Raw genomic sequence first — 22,083 nt, 5'->3', positions numbered from 1 at the left:
AAGATAACTTAAATAAAAGTAAAACCGTCTGCACCTCCCAGTGTGAGAAACTATGACACATGCCCCTGCACTCCAAATGCACTAAATCCAAGGTTGTATAACTTCCTAAAAAAAAGGGAAAATTGTTTTTGTAAAAAATATTTTCGCTTTACTCCAAGCTTATGCAATCTCAAAACTGGTATATTTAGCCTTGGGAAATGGGGCAAAGCACCTCCACTCTGGAGTGCAGGCAGTGTGGTGCCCTCCATAAAACAGTTAAAGGGACTTTCAGTGGATGACATGAATATTTTTTTTTTGTGGTCTCAGAAAAGGTCACTTTGCTGCTATTGTGCTCCTAAAATGTGGTTTGACAGAAGGGGACTTGGTAAATCATTAAGTTTTGTCAAAATTTCCCAAACTTGCAATTCTGTTACACTACCAAAGCAAAGTTCTTTAATTTTCTGATCATAAATCCATTCTAATTTTCTTTTAGCTGTAATATTAGATAGAGTATGTATGTAAATTCTGCTAGTCTAAAAAGTAGTGTATTTGTTATTATATTTACAAAACTCCTCAAATTCATTGACAACTTATAGGCTAAATAGAGTTTCCAGAATCTAACTTTCTGCAATGCCAAAATGCCTGTAAAATATAACATTCCTGTATTATGTCAAGTTCATCCTGTAAAGTATACCAACAGTTTCACAGCAACAAGAATACATAATATTCTGTAGTTTTAAATAGTTTGGCCCCACAACTGCTTCACTATTTTTCACAGAATCAAATTAAAACCATGATCATCAAGAAACTATACAGGTAATAGTGAATCATCATGGAGAGTAAGACCTTTAGGAGCAATTAATATAGTCAGTCATTTACATACAGGGCCAATGAAATTGGTGCAGGCTTGCCTAACGAATAGCACTCCTCCAGCTTAACTACTTAGACCATATCCCTAACAACATAATCATTTTAATTCACTGTAACACCCACGGGATCCTTACTTTCTTTCTGCAAATTAAATTAAAATCCCCAACCCAAACAGAGAACAAGGAAATAGAAAGAATTGAATATAGCCAATATGGAATCTCAAGTGGATCATAATGGCGAGCAGAAGATATTTTGTATGACCATCCACCTCTTTGCTAACTTACTATCACTGCCCAGTATTCTAAGACTGTAATGCTATTGACAGAGTTAATCAAACACACAGTTCCAAAACAGTCCTTTTAGCTCACTATGCCATCTCTTTGAAATTCTGCCTCTTTTCAATCCCATTACGGGATTTATGAGATTAGTCTGTAGTTTAGCTGGAAGTCTATATTGAAACCTTCTGTTACTCAATAACTATAGCATAACAATTATGTTTGCAACCAAAACTATCGACATTAATATTTTTTGGTACATTTGTCAGCGCCCTTTTAAGGAGGCTTATAAGAAGCATGAAGACCCACTTTCCTATTCTCTCTTTGTATTAGGCTCCCATCAGTTATCATATCGTTAGAATTTGTGGGTACATGAACTTCTTTATTGAGACTACCATTATCCACTTTCCTAAGGAATGCTTAAGTTCTTTTGTAAAAAGTAATTTGTCTCTGAACCCTTCATCTCAAGAACCACAAGAGAAGGTGCAGGAATTACAGAAGATAAGGTTTCCCTATTTTGGTTAAGTGTAAACTGGATTATTTTTCATCTCACTGAATAAACTTCCTCAAACCTGCAACTCCCAGATTGCTGTTCCCAGTAAGGAATTGCTATTGGCATTGTTTCTGTTTGTATATTAGCAGTGATTCACTGTAGTGTGGGGTTTTTATTTTTCTCAGTGGTAATGCAAACATGGAGTTAGTATATTTAAGTAAATGAGGTTAGGAAGCTGAAGTCTCCCTGGGGTGAGCTGTGGGGATGCCCATTGTAAAAATTCTGTAATTTTCATCTGATCAAAGTGCTAACATTTTTCTTTCATTTGGCTGTTGCTTTGACAAATATTGATTTGAGCTATAATGGAACTAGAAGCAGCGAATTCAGATATTGCATTGAAAATCCACTATGAGCAAACGATGCAGCCTTCACAAAGACAGTGATACCCTTATTAGTATAATCAGATGAAGCAGTCTTGTAACTATCTGCCTCCTATCTTAAAGGGAAGCCCAGTGCTACTGTACAGAAGAGCATATAAGTCACATTTTCTAAAGCATATTAGTCCAATGACCCAGACATCTGCAAGAGGAACAAATTAGAATCTCTACTCAAATATTCCCCTGACTAAAGGTAGACTTAAGGCATAACCAGCTAAAAAATCACCCCACTACCCATACAGAAAGATTACATTAGTTAAGTGCATTAACTTTATTGCATTCATGCAAACAATGCTGACCTCCTAGGCAGCACTTCATGAGACACCAGCATAATGCAACTCCTAAAGGATCCCGTTAAGGAAAATCTGCATTGCAATTATTTCAGTACATCCTATTTTTCAAGTTCAGACTGAAAATAGATATTTGCCTTTCTCACAACAATCTGGAAAATTGTAATAATGGAAACATTCCAAAACCACTTGGTTTTAAAGTTTTGATAATCAAGCCTAAATTGATCCAAAGAAGAATTCTTCGCTCAGCCTCATAACTATATAGGTAGCTACTAGGCATGCATTCCAGAAGACTGTTGAGGAGCCTACCTCATTTTTCCCTAACTGTCCTAAAGCGATGTCTGGTTAAACGACTCACACAGGAGGCAAATTAAGGTTGGTGGACTCAAACCCTAGACCACAGGAAGCAACTTGTTAACAGTTTGTAGACTTAATCCACTGGGTTAACTGCAGACTAAACATTAACTTTATACAAAGCTTCTACTCTAATACAGATAAAAGCTTCTACATCACTTGCTGCAAATGCCATATCCTTATCAGTAGTTTCATTCAGACCTGAGTACAAGCAGGATTATCTCCTTATCCCTGCATTGTGGTGAAAAGCATTGTGTCTGTGTCTTACAGGAAATCCATTGGAAACAGAATCTTGTGCTATCTCAACAAGAAAAGCCTTACAAAACACAACTGTAGCTTTACAAGGTCTAGATGCAACTGCAAGTTCTATGTCATTATCCATGCACTCCTGGGACCATCCTTAGTCTGAACTCAGATGTATGCTGTCATATGATGAGCAGTTTCTGAATGACTGAGTCTTTTGGTCTTGTGAAATGCAACCCACCCAAGAAATACCACTTTAGAAGGCACATCTTTTAACAGACGAGAAGCTCACATGGTATCTACCAAACCTTCCATCTGCATATCAAATATGAAATTCAGTATCACAGGCTGACCAAGGATCACATATAACAGAAAACTGAGTGTCAGAAAGCTCATATTGTCTTTCAGAAGTATCTTCAAATTAAACTGTATTTGAATATAATTCCAAAGGTACTCTGGTACCTGCAATTCATCATAATTTACATCTCTTGCCAGATGAACATGCAACTCCTTCTCCAGTACATCCACCTCAGTTTAACTTTGTTTGTCCTTCAGGAAAGGATCCACATTTGGGACATGTGGCAAGCCTGCATCTACAAAGAGAATAGCTTTTATTAAAGTATATAACACAGTAAGATAATTTACATTCTCATTCAACATGCTGCAAAAGGAATCAATACACATATATTAACCTTACAGGGAAATGCTAACTGAATATACTGTGTTATCGCAGCATAGGAGCAATATCAGGCAAGAGATGACAAGCACCATAAATGCTTAGACATATAGCTTTAAGTAGAAAACCACAAAAGGATGTCTAAACGATGACTGCAGCACTTGTAACAAAAAAACAATGCCGTAAAGTAGAAAAACTGAATACACAGTAACCATTCCACCACTGGTTAAAATATCCTTCCAAAGGCGCTGTGTAAAAAAATCTTCACTTTATTAAAGTAGATTGAGAGCTTTCATACCTCTCAACCTCTTAGTGCAAGAAATCTGGACAAAGCCTAAAATAATAGGGGGGCAAGGGCCCAAAAATAGGGACAAATTTTAAATACTGCTCTTACAAACTTAGAAAGCTGTTACAATAACAGGTTTTGTGTTACTATGCATATTCTGAAGGGTATTAGGTCTGAAACTCATAAGTTTGTCATTGACTGACTTCAATCCTCACTGATTTGCTAGAAAACCACAAATATTATGAGGATTGGACATAAAATATAAGGCAAAAATCTGGACATTCTGTAAAATTCTGGATAGTTAAGAGGTATGAGAGTTTTCGTTCCGTGACCTGGAACTTCTTCAGAATCTCTTATTTACCATCAAATTTCCATGGTCCTTCTTTTACCACAAACTCCTGAAAGCTTTGTTGTCTTTCACTTCTGGTCGCAGACCATCAAGCTCTCCATACTAGCAGCTATGCTGACCCTTTCGTTCATTCTTGGTATGAGCTATACATCTTGCTTTTTTCTGGGGGAGAATAGGCTGGGAGTGGAGCAGTCATCATACATGAGGTGGATTGGGAGTTTTGCTTTACGGCAGTATCTACCAGTGCAGTCCAAATGCCTGACTACCTGATCAGGGTTGGATGTGTAATGGGTGTCAGAGAGGGTGTGTCACTCATTTTCATAAGTGATGTAACCCCTTCAAGACTCCCCTGTCTCTTTAAAGCTAGTTCTCCCATTCCCATGTGGTGTCTGATTTTCAGTAGGAACTGTAACACAGAACCGTGCAGCCCGAGCGCATTTAGAGACTCTTCCTATGAAGAATGGTGAGCTTGAGCTGCCTAAGCTGTGTCATTCAGCTCTGTTTCTCTATCCACACCTCCCCATGCAAGATCCAGAAAGTCCTGAGCCTTATTCAAACTCAGATCTCCTAGGTCATTGTCAAGGCTTTATCCCTCTGCAAGATCACAGCTGACTAGAGTTACCAGTATTTCTTATGTAAAAGCAAATTTACATGCATATCAGGGTATAGCTATAGGGTTCCTATTACCTTATCAAATTGCTGAAACTTCGAACCTGAAAACATCAAACAGAAATGTTTGAAGTTTCAGCAATTCGAATTAAAAAAAAAAAAAAAAAAAAAATTGTGTGTATAACTGTTGTAAGCAGGGGGGGGGGCCCTCTGCACACCCCACGTGGGAGCTGCGCCCCCCACACCTTAAATATACCAACTCTGAGATCGCACTACAGTGCACTAAAGGGAAATATTTCCTTTCCGCACTGTAGTACGATATCGGAGTTGGTATATTCAAAGAGCGGGAGGTGTGGGGGGCACAGGGGGGCTTGCCCCCTGCTTATGACAGTATACTTTCTGTCTGTTGTTTTTTTTTTTGGTGTGAGTTCGAAATTATAAAACTTCAAGCATACAAGTTCGATCTTGTGGTGTTCGAAGTTTTATAATTTTGATAAGGTAATAGGAACCCTCGCTATATATGTAATGAATCAAAAGGATGGCAACAAACCCTAATATTGACTAGGAAATCTCTAATAGCAGCAGCCATTGCTGTATTGCTGAAATTAGTATATAATTCATCAATCATGTATGATAAGTACACTAATAATATAAAGAATACCTGTATACAGAGTGGTTCCATCAATCCATTTCTTATAACTCTTATAACATGGCACACATACAATACACAGATGACTCAACCATCATCTGCTCAGCCCAGTCCCTACCCAAACTGCAAAAAGTCACACAGGAAGCCTTTTCCTCTGTTGAAACTTGGTTATCCGATGCCCAATTAATACTCAACCCAAACAGGGGTCCAGGAAAGTAAATAATGTGGGAAGAAATAGCCAGGGAATTGTTATGGCTAGGCTTGTATAGGCCCTAGGGCTGATAGCCTAGTACCAACCTATGAACCTATGAACTACTCATCTTCCAACCCACCAAACATACTCAAAACAACTCTCACTTTAACATCACAGCGAAAGACAACACCACTATATACCCAACTGACATACCTCTCAACCTGGAAATATCAAAAAACCTGGACAAAGGCCCATGAAAAATAGGTACAAATCTGTATGCTGATTAACATAAAATTTGCATACATTATGTAACCCCCCACCCACTCCAATGGAATTGTGGGATACCAACTTTCAAATGCAAACTGAAGAACAGAAAACCAAAATACAGCCCCATAATCCATTTACATACTGTGGGAGTAGAACCCACAACCTTCGTCATCAAACGCAAATATACTACCGGTTATGCTACTAAGAATCCAAACAGACTTAACATAAACAGCCCTAAACTTCTCTTCCCCTGAAGAGCTTTGAAGCATAAAACATCTGGAAAAAGCCAACATTTATTAGGGGGAGGAGACAAAAGCCCAAAACCAGGGAGTGGGGCACATTTTAAACATCGCTTGTATAGTCTTAGAAAATTGCTAGAATAAAATAACACTGCTTGTATAATCTTAGAAAATTGCTAGAATAAAATGTTTTGGTGTTACCATGAGTTTCCTGAAACATAGGAAGACAAACTTGAATGGCTATAATTATTTAATAAATTCAGTTGTTAATGATCTGCCAAAAAAACCCACAAATTTTAAGAGAAACACACACCAAAGTATGAGGCAAACATTCCAGATACTCTGTGAAACTTTGGACAGTGGTGGTGTGGGTAGAGAATTTAGGATCTTGTCACCTGTAAGCAAGGTACATGTTTTGAGCCTAGGTAACCTTACACACACACACACACACACACACACACACACACACACACACACACCAGACTTTGAAAATGGTTTGAATTAACCTGTCCTGTGCACACTGAACCTGGCACAATTGACTTTGTATGAACCTCAATGATAAATGTCAGCGGCATTGAATTAAAACAGGAATAATTATGTCAGCAGCAGCATTAAATTAAAACAGAAATAATAATGTTAGCAGCAGCATTGAATTAAAACAGGAATAATAATGTCAGCAGCAACATTGAATTAAAACACAACACAACAGACTTTCTGTTACAGAAGCAGCAGAAGTTATTTGAATCAGCACAGCAGACTTTGAAAATGATTTGCATGAACCTGTCCTGCACACACTGAACCTGGCACAACGGACTTTGAATTAACCTGTCCTGCAAACACTGAACCTGACACAGCGGACTTTGAATGAATCTCATTGAATTAGAACTGAACACAGCACAACAGAAGAATAATAAATGTCAGCAGAGCAGCATTGAATTAAAAAAGAATAATAATGTCACCAGCAGCATTGAATTAAAACACAACACAATGGACTTTCCGTTACAGAAGCAGCAGCATTGATTTGAATCAGCACAACAGACTTTGAAAATGGACCTCATTGAATTAAACACAGCACAACGGACTTTGAAAATGGACCTCATTGAATTAAATACAAACTTTTACTTCAAATGTCAGCAGCATTGAATTAAATTAAAACAGCACAATGGACTTTGAAAATGGGCCTCACTGAATTAGCATTAAACACAGCGCAATGGACTTTGAATGAACCTGCACACACTGAACCCGGCAGTGGCACAACAGACATTGAATGAACCTGAATTCACAGCACAATGGACTTAAATGAACGACCTCATTGAATTAGAATTAAACACAGCACAATGGACTTTAAATGAATGATCCTGCTTTCCATTTTACAGCACAACCGACAAACTCTGTTCTTAATAGTCCCTTACCTGGGAGCATGTGGAAACTCTGCTGCTGCCGACTATTAACTCTAAATTTCTAATTAACTCTGCTGCTGCGCTGCTGATTGTTAAACTTTTAAGTAACACTGTCTGAATCTGAGTTACTCTATCTCCCTACGGTGGCACACACACACCCTTACCTAGAGCAAAAGTCAGCTCGGCAGCAGATTTGAAGACAGCATTCTTCCCTCACGTTTCTGTCCGAAATGGCAGCAGGTTTAAATCCAGTATTCTTCCCTTATAACCGACTGGCTGGTAGTGCTCTTCTTTCAAATTCTCGGCAAGGCACTTCCCACCTGCTCGCAGCCAGCCGGAAATGATGACGTGAGCTCCTTGAGCTCAATTCCGACTGGCTGGTAGTGCTGACAGAACCGACGTCATCACGCACGTGATGACGTCAGCTCCGACAGAACGAAAATTAAAAAAATAAAAAAACAAAAGCAAAGAAATCGGAAATGAATGGGTGCCACTCGGGAATCGTGGCACCCCTTCATTTGGACCCTAAAACTCGGAAAAAAACAAGTAATTCGGGATGGTTGGGAGGTCTGCCAACTGAATACACCAAATTGCTAGGAGTGGAAATAGACAATAAACTAAAATTTGTGGAGCTCCTGACAAAAGGTTCACGCATGCAGGACAATGTGCATGGCCCCAACAAACCAATGAAAATCCAAAAGAACGAGCCAGCACGTAAGAATCGCTCATAAACAAAAATATGTTTATTTAACAAACATACTGAATATAATGGCAATACACCATTATAAAAGCAAACCGGACATGGTTTATTTTCAATTTTCATCATTTTTTAAGGTTGGGTCGTATTTTTGGACTCTAGTGTTTGGGATTCATATGTTTACAACAAGGATGTGGTCGAATTACATTTGAGCTCCACGTGAAAATTTGGGCCTAATTACATTTAGCATATCTCTGGACTAAGTATTTTCATCTAGTTGTTCGGTCAACACGAACACGGAACATTCCAAGTTGATTAAGACTGTGGACTATCTTTTGGTTATCAGATATTGTGTCCAGGAACTAGATAGCTTATTTATATGTGTTATGATGGAACATTATGTACTGAAAGGTCACCATAATTGTGGCGTTTGGATTACATCTTCGCGAGGGCGTACTAGCCAGGGTTTAACGATATTTAGTTAGGATCTTGGAATATTGTGTTGCAATTAAGTAATATGTTTTTTATGTATTTCTTTGGCTTATTGCTTAGGGGCTTTTAACATTGCCCTTTTACCAACGACCAGTTTACATATTTTCTGTTGGGGACATTTGAACGATTGTTGTTCCTTATATGTTTGCCCTTGGTGGGTTATGTACAATTCACAATATATATGTGGTTTTGTATTTCGCAAATACAACACAGATATTCAAATATAATTTGATTGACAATTTGGTTTGAGTCACGGGGTTACAGGGTCTGTATGAAACATCACCCAGAGGATTGAGGCCTGATTTCCAAAATTACGGGCTCTTGTTTATATAGGTACTAGTATACAGGTTTTCTAAATTGAAATATAGTGATTTAGGACATATTTATTTAATTATATACATTTTTGGGGACTTCATTTGTATAAATACATCTTATCTACTGGGTTATATGTGGGTTCAGGTCCTGACATATACTATTTTTAGGGGCTACAGGCAAGACATAATTTTCCGAGTTACCACAATTTTTATTCACAATATACTTAGAACTATTAAGCATTGCAAGTTGGATGGTCCATAAAGGGTTTCATCTATAGTACTTTCTGATTTTGGCAGATGATCATTTTCTTACGGTGGCAATATACAGTATAATGGTATGAAAGGCAGAGACGCAAGTCGGCCATTTTTTGATGGTTTAATATTTAAGAATTTTTTTTGGATCTTGCTTATTAACATCCATTTTTGGATAAGTTGTGTATTTTTGTCTGCATTTATAAATTGCAGTTTAACCATCAATATCTACAAACAAGTTGGAGACGAAGGTCTATAATTTCTGTTCTTGGCCACTTATAGTAAGGGAATTACACCATATTTAGTTTCTTAATATGGATCAATGCATAATTACATGGTTTGTGGGATGTTAACCCTTTTTATGGACATTATTCCTGATATCAGATATTGATTATTATAAGTGTGAATTTGCATATTGGTGGTCATTCGGGAAGTTTATGTGGCTATATTACCTTTTGGTTATTTAACTATATTGTTTGGTCATGGATATAAGTGATATATTGAGGGGGCTTTCGGCTGACCAGGATAACTTAGAGGTTTTTGGCCTAAATATTGCATCAGGACCTGATCCCACTAGTAATATACAAGATGGTCAATCCCAATGTGATATCATGTTCTCCAAGCTTAATAGACATATGAAGACCTTACGTACTAACGTTTGGCACTTGAAACTTTTCAAAGCCTATAAAACCAAAGATATTACCCCGAGGGGACTTAGGGTCCGTATACAACCTCTTGTGGCTAACATAGACAGTGAATTGTCCAGAGAATGGGCGGAAGCACAACATTTATCATCCATGCATTTTGTTGATTGTTTATTGCGTTATTATGACAGGACCATACAAAGTCAACTTATAGAGATCCAAACTTTGTGTGGGGAGGTAGAACAATTTAAACGAGAAGTGTCTTACTCACAGCATGTTTCAGACCTGGCCAAGGAACTTTCTATATTAGAAAAACAGCTTATGAAACGAAAAATCAATAAGTTTAATCGTGATCTTATGGATTATGAAAAAGGGAAACCTTTTGTTAATCAGAAATCAGTTAGATTTCAGGATTCCAAAAACATTTATACCAACAAAAAAAGACCAAGGTCCATTTTGAGACATCACAAGGTCACGTCTGATGCTACCTCTGAGGAGGACACTTCCTCTGCTACAGATGGAGAGTGTTTTTCACGCCAAGTGTCCCCAGCTGCCAAAAGAAAACAGCCACCCCCTTTAGAGTTAGGGGTAGGAGGCAGGGGGGTAGGAAACACAGAGCCAGGTTCCAACAACCTAACTTTACAATCCCTATTGCAACAAATGGTGAAGTAAATAATAACATTCATAACATTTCATCTTTTGAACTTTCTTCTGTACACATACAACTTCTGAATAAAGGATTAACCTTTGTACCTACTGCGTTGGTCTCTGAAAATCAATTATTACAAGATGTTGATGAATTTTGCAGATTACTTAACCTTAAGATATTTTTTGCAGACTGTGACAACACTCTAAGGTCATCTGACTTTAGATTTGGGAAATCAGACTTTGTTCCCCCCATGAACAAACATGTTTCCATTTTTAGGGAATGCATAATGAAAGAGCTACATTATTCCAATTTGTATGAGCCAACTAATAATAATCTTACTGCAGCAGAAAGACAAGCTTTGTTGGAACTTAGGGATAATCACAATATAGTAATAACTATGGCAGACAAAGGGGGAGCTGTTGTGATTTTGGATCATTCCACATATAATCAGGAAGCCTTGCGCCAACTAGCTGATTCCAGCTTTTATATGGAATTAAGTATTGATCCCACTCCTTCTTTTAAGAGAGAAATTGATTCATTTTTGCACATGTCTGTTCAACAAGGCATTATTACACAGCAGGTAGGTACACAACTTAAAGTGGAGGAACCCACTCCTCAATATCTATATATGCTACCCAAAATACACAAAGATCCATTACACCCTCCGGGTAGACCTATTGTTTCAGGTAGGGGTTCCTTAACGGAACCATTGTCAGCATTTCTTACATTCTATCTGAAGCCGCTGCTGATTTTTATTAGGTCCCATATTAAAGACACTACCGAATTTCTTAATATTATCAATGACTCTCAATTGGAATCCCATTGGTTGCTTTGTACATTAGATGTGGCTTCACTTTATACAAGCATTCCACACGACCTGGGAATTCTGGCAGTTTCCTATTGGTTATATAAATCTAACCTTTATTCCATGGGTTTCAACAACTTCTTGATCAAGTTAACTGAAATGGTGCTGCGTAAGAATATCTTTTACTATCAAGGAAAGGCTTATTGGCAAATCAAGGGAACTGCGATGGGTGCTTCCTTCGCACCTATTTATGCAGATTTGTTCATGGGGTATTATGAGGCCAAATATATATATGATGCTCAGCACAATTTATTTTTACATCATCTGGACATCTGGCGCGGATACCTAGATGATTGCTGGATGGTGTGGCGTGGTAATAGGGAGGGGTTAATCCAGTTTGTGGATTACCTGAATAACAATTCTTTTGGCATCAGGTTCACTGCTAACATTGAACATTCTAATATTGTATTTCTGGATGTTAAGGTGTCAAGACTTACAGATAATACTTTGGCTACCACTATTTACAGAAAATTCCCGAAATACAATACAATACTACATGCTAATAGTTCCCATCCACGCCACATCATCCGCAATATTCCAAAATCTCAATTCATGAGAATTAGATGGATCTGCTCATCTGATCATGAATATTTTGATTCCAGTCTTGATTTATCTCATAGGTTTTCCCAACGTGGTTATAATTCTCAACTTCTTTCTAATGTTGTGGAACAAACCAACAGGCTAACACGCCAAGAATTATTGTGTTACAAATCAGATGACAATGATTCCAAGAGGCAGAAAATCAAGCAACCCTTACGGCTAGTAACAACTTATGGTACCAATACTAACCGTTTCAGGGACATTATTAATCAACATTGGGGAATTCTTTTGTCACATGACATTTTGAGTAGTGTGTTGTCTGATCAATGTCAATTTTCCTATCGACGGGGACGAAATATGAATTCATATTTCACGCACTACAAAAGATATATTCCAAGTCTTCCACAACAAAGGACTTTATCTGGGGAGATACTAATGGGCTGCTATCCTTGTGGTCATTGTACGGCCTGCCAACATTTAATTAAAACCAGAGAATTTACTAGCAAAAACACTTCTAGAATTTTTGAGATTAGAATTTTTGCCAATTGCAGTATGGATTGGGTTGTTTACCTGGCAACCTGTACCTGTTCTGCATTTTATGTTGGACAGACATCCAGGCCGGTGAAATTTAGAATAGGGGAACATCTAAGTGCAATTAAAAATAAACGTGTTGCTAATGCCCTCTTTAAACATACCATGGAGCATCCATCTGCGGTTTTCAAATTTGTAATTATAGATAGGATAACATTACACAGGGGTTTCAAAGCTGGATGGCACCAGAAACTTAATCAAATGGAAAACGTGGATAATAAAACTGGGTGGTTTATTTAGACCCGGATTAAATACCTTGGAATAGTTTATATATTATGATTACACCAATGCTTGTTTCATGAATATAAATACAGGATATATTTCAGTGGATATTTTCCATATGCACCATAAGGTTTTCCTTACATAATATTAAGTCATACTTAACATGATTTATTGAAAACAACAACTGAGATATATTGGGAAGGATATTATTCTTTTCCTTATTTATTATTTATATGTATTATATTGTTATATATTTTGAATGTCTCAGAGTTGTTTTTTCTATATATTTTTTCTGTATCTCAATATGGCATGTGTCTTTTGAATTATGGTGCATGCCCCTTTAAATGGGAACTATAAATATGGTACTAATGTGGTGGTGAGTTTTTCAACTGTCTCAACATGTAGCATTGATAAAGGCTTGATGAGAGCCGAAACCGGTTTGCTTTTATAATGGTGTATTGCCATTATATTCAGTATGTTTGTTAAATAAACATATTTTTGTTTATGAGCGATTCTTACGTGCTGGCTCGTTCTTTTGGATAAACTAAAATTTGACATTCACATATCCATGACCATAAAAAAAGTCCACAAAAAACTAGGCGCGCTATACAGAAATGAGCAACTTCTCACGAAAGCAGCAAAGATTTCAATAGCAAATTCCCACCTTATCTCCACCCTACTTTATGCCTCTTCAATATATACCAACCTAAGGCAATACGATCTAAACAAGCTAGAGATCTGCTACAACAAAATCACCAAATTCGCCACAGGGGCATCCTACCGTAGTCACCACTCTCTCTCACTTGCTGAACTGGGCTGGCTTGAACTCCCTCACCTCCTTCAATGGTATCAACTCTCACTCGCCCACAAACTAGTAAACCATCTACTAAATGTCCCATCCCTCCAGAATCTACTCCAACCCTATCGCACCACCAGACCACTAAGATCCAGCAACAAAAATCACTTGCAGATCACTAAAGCCAATAACTCTGCTGGTGAAGCACTATTCTCTTGCACCATAGCCAAATTATGGAACTCCCTCCCACCCACGATTACCTCCATACCATCATGCACCCACTTCAAAGCTTTACTAAAAGTGCACCTAAAAACATGCTGGCTATGCCCTTGCAACCCCCACTCTAATATCACCCACCCCATCCAACCACTACCTTTCTTTCCACTCCACTAACTACCTTAATTATAGCAAGCTCAGATGCTCATAAGCCAGTACTTATTATACAGCAGGAACTTCTTCTAGTAACATTTGTTGATGTCGGTTAGGTACTTCACAGATAAAGATTCTAGTTGTCTACTGATGTACTATGTTCTTCATCTGTAAATATGTTGCAAGTAATTGCTATGTAAATTGTTAATCGCTATGTAATCCAATGTAACTACTGTCTGTTTATTTTAACTGTGGAGCTTTTCTCCCCGGGCCTCCGCTGAAAATGGACTAACGTCCAGTTGGACACTCCCGGTCAACAAATATAAAAAAATAAATAAATAATAACTCTTGTCTTAGTAAGGGTTATAGTGACAGCAAGCTGAACAGGCTAGAGATAAGTTCCCTTATACATTTCTATGGAAGGGAAGCTCCTTCTTGATATTTGTGTGTTGACCGATGTAGCCTTTCTGTATTACTGCTTTTTTTGTGTTTGAGGCTAATTAGCTGCCTACGTTGTTAACAGATGTACCCTTTTTTGCCATATTATAGCCTTCATTCTTTTTCTGTCTTTCTCAGTAAGAACACAATAAATGTTTCTTTGGATAACAGATCTATACCAGTGAACAGTTTTTGGAAAAGTACTTATTTGTATGAATACAGTGTTATCTGATACATACGTGGAAAGGTTTTTTGGAATAAAATCACTTAAAATAGAACAATGCGACAACAAAGTGTGATGTAGCAGTGATGACCACACAGCTTTATTTCTCAAGGAAAGATGTAGACCTGAACTACCATACATTATTTTGCTGTTGACATAAGGTATTTGATTTCATCCTGATGTTCTTAACCATTAAAAATCTCAAAGAAGGAAATACCCAAGACTTACTGTATTATTTGAATTCTTAAAGAAGCATTTTGTTGAAAATTGACAGTGAGCAACTATGTTTTGTAGTTTTGGAAGATCTGCACTCAGCTATACAGTGAACCTCACAGTTTACTTATGCTATAAGTCATATCAACTCATTTAGGTGTATTAACTGTAGCATGCCATCTGTCAAATTCCTTCTGCAATTGTAACACTGACTTTTAAAAACTGCATAGAACTCTTTTTTTAACTTTACATTGATAAGGGAACCTGATTGTTTACTATACCAACTGTTTTTGTATGTGTATACATATATATATATATATATATATATATATATATATATATATATATACATATATTTATTTATATATATATGTTTACTATACCAACTGTTTTACATTTATATACACATTATATATATATATATATATATATATATATATATATATATATATATATATATATATTATGTATATGTGTGTGGTATTTTTTTAGTGCTTCATGTAAAATAATTGCAGGTTTATACCATAATGGCATTCAGCACATTGACAGTTTGAATGTACATAAACCAGAATTACACTGTGCCTTTTCCTATTTCTCAAGTAGATATCAACTAACTGATAATATTTTCTTCTGTGTTTCTCTCTCTCAACTCAGAGCCACGCCTAAGTTCTGACTACAAGACCCAGAATTCTGTGTATTTTCTGTGATGTAAGTTAGTCAGGTGTTAAGGAAAAGAGAGCCTTAACATTGCAGAGCCGGTGAAACAGGATGTGGTTATTTTGTAAAATGTATTTTCTTTTGAAGTAAAACCATACAATGGATCACATTTTCTGTCGTATAGCAGTGGCTGTCATTTATTTAACTTTAAGGATTCTCCCTGTACTGGAGATAAACTAGATTTGTTTATTCACCTTAGGAATATAAGATTTACATTTCTGCAGGGTGGTGGATCTGCTATAGGGAATGATAGCTGTAGCCTTTTCTTTTTCTCTTGTGTAAATATTTGTGTGCTTTTTCTGTACCACTCCTGACATCTCTGTCTTAGAGTAAGCAGTGACTAGCAGCTGGACAGAGATCAAAGGGTTAAAGACTGACAGCGTTCTAGCCTGATCTACAGCTCCTCCCATACTAAACTAATAGCTGTTGTTTGGCTTGCCACACAGACCTGAAGCTGACTGAGGGTCAAGTTGTCATTTGACAGCTATCATCTTGGGGGGGTGGGGGACTTCGAAACTGAAGTTTATAAACAAAGTGCAGGAAGCTGGATTTAAAACAAAGCCTCAAATCAAAAGGAAATCAAAAAGCAGTGGGAAGCAGACAAATGGACAGAAAGTGAAGGAGGCAGGGTTCTTATCCAAACCAGTATTTCAAAAAATGGTTTTCAGACACACCTGGTAACGAATATGAACTGAAATATACTGCACTGAAGACTCACAATGCAACGGAAGGGCAGAATGGCATATTTCCCTAAACTAAACATGCACTTGGTAGTGATGCTTCTCTCTTTTACTTGCCTTACAGTGTGGGGATACCCACTGCAATCCCCCGTGGGGCAGCAAAGGACAATAGTCATGGGGCCAGAATTGGAGAGCTTGCTTCCCTGGATGGGGACTGAATTTAGCTGGAAGAACCTGAGCTGCCCACTGTGTAAACTCCTGTTCACAGCAATAGACATCGCACTGAAGGTAAGTGTAAAACTTCACAGTATTCTTCCTTTTGTTAACTAATCCGTGTGCTTTGACAGAAATTATGCATGTTCTTCTTCACTACCTTCAGTTTTTGTTTCACCTACTCTGTTTTGAGACCTACAACACGCTGCATTAAATAGAATGTGTATTTTTACCTAGCCATTATTTGATCACTGGATAGATTAAGTCTTAATCCCTTGCCTTTTTCTGAAGATTTATAGTACCACAAAATCTCAGAGTTTGTTTATTTGCTGACTAACATATATACAACCAGTATTTAACATCTGTAACTTTTGGGTAATAGTAACTGTTTATACTGTCTGTGAAAGTTATCATGTGCCAGTCCCATTCATTTCTTTTATTCCATTAGTATTTTCTCCACAACTTTCTGAAAAATGTTGTTTCATACTTCCACCACCCCAAACTGTGAACATCTTACCAGAGTTTGTTTCCTGTCTGTTATGATCGCATGCTTGAAAATGGTTTATTTTGTTTTCCCATCGGTGCTAGTGGTGGTGGTTGAGGGCTTCTGTCTTAAACACTATAGAAGGTGTCTCCCGTTTCTCCTACTTTTCTTACATACATGCTCATTACTGTAAACACATTAAAGATATTGGGTGTAAACACCTTAAAGAGATTCAGTGTTAGAATGAAGAGCCTTCTGAAATTCAGCATATGACTTAATACGATTGCTGAAGGCATTAAAACTTTGTTTTCACTGGATACTTTCCATGGCTAGATCTATAGAGCTGGCAAAAAAATATTGATGCATTTGAATCATATCTATCCATGGTCGTTAATCCTGACTTGTCTCTTGAAGTACTTTTATAGTATTTGCCACTTTTCGGTGTTTTTAACTTTTTTTCTGTTAAGGTATTAACATTTATTTTTCTTTTAACCGGCAACACACTGCTGTTTTGTATAGTCTTCCCTGACCACTGGTGTTGAAACGGATGGCTATCTTGCCACACAAGTCAGCCTGTTTTAGTTTTAGTGTCTTCTGGCAATCTGTTTACACTTATTGTGATGTACTATTGTATGTAATTAACATTTTCTTTAGTCTGTGGGTGGAACTGCTCCATTTTGATCAAGCTACTTACTTGGTTATCAAAAAGTCTGGTTAAATAAATAAATAAGTAAGCACATAAATGGACGAGTACTGTTTGGGGTAACTTACTAGATGAAATGCCAGCACAAAGGTATAATATTTTGCTTTTTACTTACAAAGTATTAGCTCTTTTGTATCTCAGCACCCCTCTTTCCTGCCTCTCACAAAGACTGATTTGATTAGTCTACCCCCCAATGTACGAGTGCTTCTTAAATAAGGGTATATCACACAACCAAACTACTTTCTGTGCACCTGATTAAACAATTTGTAGAACGTAAGGCACCATTTTGGTAGATTTTAGAATGCTTGTGTGATTTTTCAGTAGAAATGACTGGCAGCAATTTCTCTTGTCATACTTTGCCTAATTATTTATGTACTTATTTATCTGTCTATAATATTTTAATCAGGTGAGTGGGCTGATCAGCTGATCATTTTCAGCCATGACCTGGATGAAAGAGATCTCTATAAAAACATTATGCAAAAGCATTATAAATAACATAAACAGTAGTTAAACCGTTGCTCATAAATCAGTGTAGAAGTTTCACAATATAGGTGGTGCACAGAATGTGATGCTTAATTTTTGCTGATTGTTTCTACATTTGTTCGCACTCTGAAATTCTATACTTATTGCCTTATATAGCATAGGTTAGATTCAGACTTGCCGAATCTAGACTGTTTGATATCACTAAGTGGGCATTTCTGCACGTTTGAGGCAGAAGTGTGTAGCTCAGTTTCCATCTGAGTTTGGAGATTGCTGTAGAAGGGCTCAGTTTGGGACTTTCCCATTTGTAGTTTGCCTTAAAACTGTTGAATTTTGCCTGTATTTAAGCCTCACATTTGCACGTTGCTGCACATCGCACAACAAGGGTTAACTCTGCAAATGCCTGGGAACTTTAATTTTCCCTAGACATCTGTCAGTAGAACCCTCCCAAGACCCAAGTCCACATTGCTGTGCAGGCAACCCAACTGCACACTGAGCAGAATTGCCACAGCTCTTCACCATAAACCGTCAGCAGAATAAGCCTCTCTGTAACTCCTACATCATAAACTGATCTAACTTAGCCACTACCCAACATTATTGAGATATAAACCTGGCATTATGGATGGCTACTTTCCCACCATTTCTCTGGCAAGATTGATTGACTTGGGCATCCTGAGGCAATGTAGTAATTGCCTCATGTATACTGACAGCCACTTAGTCCTGAAACAAGCAAATACCATATGTGAGAGATGTAATTAAATTATCAATTTGAAAACAATCCTCTCACGTAACAAAAAACAAGACATCAAACAGTTTGTCAGCTTACGCACTTCACATGTCACACAATTTCAGCACACAACACATAAACCCACAGATGCAGAGGTAGTCTTTAGAAGCTTACCAACAGACCAGAGACCTCCCAAGTGCAAGTTATCTGCACACATCTCAACATGTATAGAAACCACTGCACATAACAATATATCAGTGTCTCACCAAATAAGCCCCTAAGGCAAAACACCTCAAAACCTAATGTATTGGTCATAGGAGACTCCATAGTGAGACACACAGACACTCCCTTCACCAGGCTGAACAAGGAGAAGGTTATGGTCAGCTGCCTATAGGGTGCCAGGTTCCATCAGATTACACATGCACTTAGGTCACTCAACAACAAGTACTGTTATGACTCTGTGATAGTCCATGTTGTGGTGAATGACTTGAGATGTACTTCCCTGGACTATATGAAGAGAGACATTACTGAACTCTCAGAGTATGTGTCCCAGGCAGGTATGAATTTAGCCGTAAGCAGTATTCTACCTTCACCCAGGATGATGCCACAATATAAATGAAAAATGATTGACTTCAACAATTAGCTTAGCTTCTGGTGTCTTAACTTAATGCTCACCATCATGGGTGGTCACTGCACTGCCTCCTGTATGATGCCCTTACTGGTAAGTTCAGACCATAGATCAGTCTCATTCGAAGTAACTATTAGACCCTCACACCCCAAAAGATGAAAAAAAACTAATGAACTTCTGCAAAGCAAACTACAGCCTACTGTGTGATAGTATGAAAAGTTTTATACCCCCTGAAATAACAGGCAGTAAAGACTCCTGTGCAAGGATGTACACAAATGCCCTATATAGTCATCTTAGCAACTGTATAGACTCAGCTGTACCTTACAGGATTAAAAAGAGACCCTCCCGAAAAAATAAGCCACCTTGGTGGGCATCTAGTATAAACAGATTGTATAAGAAAAGGAAGAAATTGATGTCTAAGAACAAGAGGCATCTGCCTGTGCAGAGGAAGAATTCCCTCCACAGATTAAACAAGCAGGTCAAAAGTCTTGTAAAGTCCTCTAATGCTAATTATGATGCAAAAATAGCACCCCTAGCCAAGGACAGTAATAAGGCATTCTTTAACTATGTCCGAAATTTAAAAGGAAGTGCCCAGCTATGTGCCAAATTGGTAGTAGGTAGTACCACTCACACTATACTGGAGGAAATAAGCAACCTGCTAGCTGACAGATTTGGTGCAGACTTCACCCCCCATATCCCCACCAGCTATTCCCCAAAGCATAATTGACACCAGTTCTGGACCTAATATTTGTAGAGATCAAGTCATATCTGTGCTCTCCAAGGCCAAAAACACGGCCTTAATGGGACCAGATAACATCCCAGGTTGCTTGCTAAGCAATCTAAAACAGGATCTAGCTGACCCTCTAGCCATTCTCTTTACCCATAGCCTGCGAACTGGCTTTGTACCAGCAGAATGGAGATCAGCAATAGTAATCCCTTGCATAAAGTGGGGCCATCAATTGTCCCTGGGAATTATACTACCAACAAGTCTAACCAGCCTCATTTGAAAGGCAGTGGAAAGGTTCATCATGGACCTTATCAAGAAGGACATAGGCGACCTTCAAACTCTAGACCCAACCCATTTTGGCTTCGTTAAGGGTAGATCAGGTGCTTATTGAACCTAGTAGACTTCTTTGAGAAAGTCACAAAAGCCCTAAATGAAGGTAAGACAGTGCATATCACCTATCTGGACCTAGCCAGTGCCTTTGACACAATTCCCCACTCGAGTGTCATTGGAAAACTCTCTCAGCTAAGTGTTAACCCTTATATCACTAGATGGGTAGCTATGTGACTCACCAACAAAACACATACTGTCAGAATTGGTGACTCCACCTTTACCAGTAGACTTGTCACCAGTGGCGTACCACAAGGATCTGTACAGGGTCCTTTTCTATTTGGAATCTGTTTCTTGGAAGTTCAGGTAAAGTAGACGGCCTTTGGCGTACTAAGTTTGCTAATGATTGTAAACTAGGCTCAATCATTCAGTCCCCCAACAATGTTAACATATTACAGGAAGGGCTAACACAAATAAATAACTGGTACCAAAGTCACAGTCTAAAACTAAATGCAAAAAAAAAAGTGCAATATTGTCCCATTCGCATATGACTGCAAACTGGGAGCCATTATTGAATCCCCAAATGATGTTGATACTCTACAAAAGGGCCTTACAGAAACAGATGCTTGGTCCCAGAGCCATGGGCTCAAGCTCAATGCCAAGAAATGTATAGTTATCCCCTTTGGGAAAAAACATGTACCCGTGAATTACCACATAGGTGGCAGTACACTAAACACCGAAAGTGTGATAAGAGACTTAGGAACACAGGTGGACAGTGGTCTCACCTTCAATAACCACATCGCCACAACAGTCAGGAAATCCTTCTATGTGGCACACCTCATCACTAAGGGCTTTTCACCCAGAAAAAAGGAGGTCATTGTCCCACTGTACTCATCCCTCATTAGACCCATTATAGAATACAATGCCCCATTTGGTATGTACCTCTCAAGACATCTGCAACAACCGGAAAGGCCACAGAAATACCTCACTAAAAGAATCACAGGCCTAAAGCAGATGCCCTATGCTGACCGCCTTAAAAAACTCCAGCTATACTCTGTTGCATATCGTCTACTCCGAGGCGATCTCTGCTTAACATACAAGGCCATGTCAAACCCAGAGCTGTTGGACATGCTACACTTAAAAAAATCCCAATCCCTCAGAGCCACACGCTCCAGGGATCTAAACCTTGTCATCACAATAAATAAAACATGCTGGAGGGATAGATTCCTGACCCAGGGACTCCCCAGACTCTTGAATAGACTGCCCATACATGTCAAGCAGAGCACCTCTTTGGTCCTCTTCAAAAGGAACCTTGATGATTGGATGGGAGAAAGGAAATTCACCCCGGGGATCACGTCAGTCGCCCTGCTAGACAGGGGTCCAGGGAAGTAAATAGTGTGGGAAGAAATAGCCAGGGAATTATTATGGCAAGGCTTGTATAGGCCCTAGGGCCGATAGCCTAGTACCAACCTATGAACCATTT

The 22,083-nt window shown here is 38.2% G+C and overlaps 1 protein-coding gene across 1 annotated transcript in view; it reads left to right on the top strand.

Annotated features, from left to right (window-relative positions):
- Nucleotides 1-15,679: 15,679 nt before the first annotated feature.
- The window catches only part of SMPD1 (sphingomyelin phosphodiesterase 1), a 376,572-nt gene continuing 370,168 nt past the window's right edge, over nucleotides 15,680-22,083 (top strand). Inside the window, exon 1 of the mRNA XM_044073036.1 lies at nucleotides 15,680-16,599. Coding sequence (XP_043928971.1) covers nucleotides 16,351-16,599 — 249 coding nt within the window. The 5' untranslated portion in view covers nucleotides 15,680-16,350. The remainder of the gene's footprint in view (nucleotides 16,600-22,083) is intronic.

This window comes from Protopterus annectens, chromosome 5.part1 (assembly GCF_019279795.1).
Source record: "Protopterus annectens isolate FY-2018-M chromosome 5.part1, PAN1.0, whole genome shotgun sequence".
Lineage (NCBI taxonomy): Eukaryota > Metazoa > Chordata > Ceratodontiformes > Protopteridae > Protopterus > Protopterus annectens.
The sequence above is the reverse complement of the archived record's forward strand: the minus strand, read 5'-3'. Positions and strand labels throughout refer to the sequence as shown.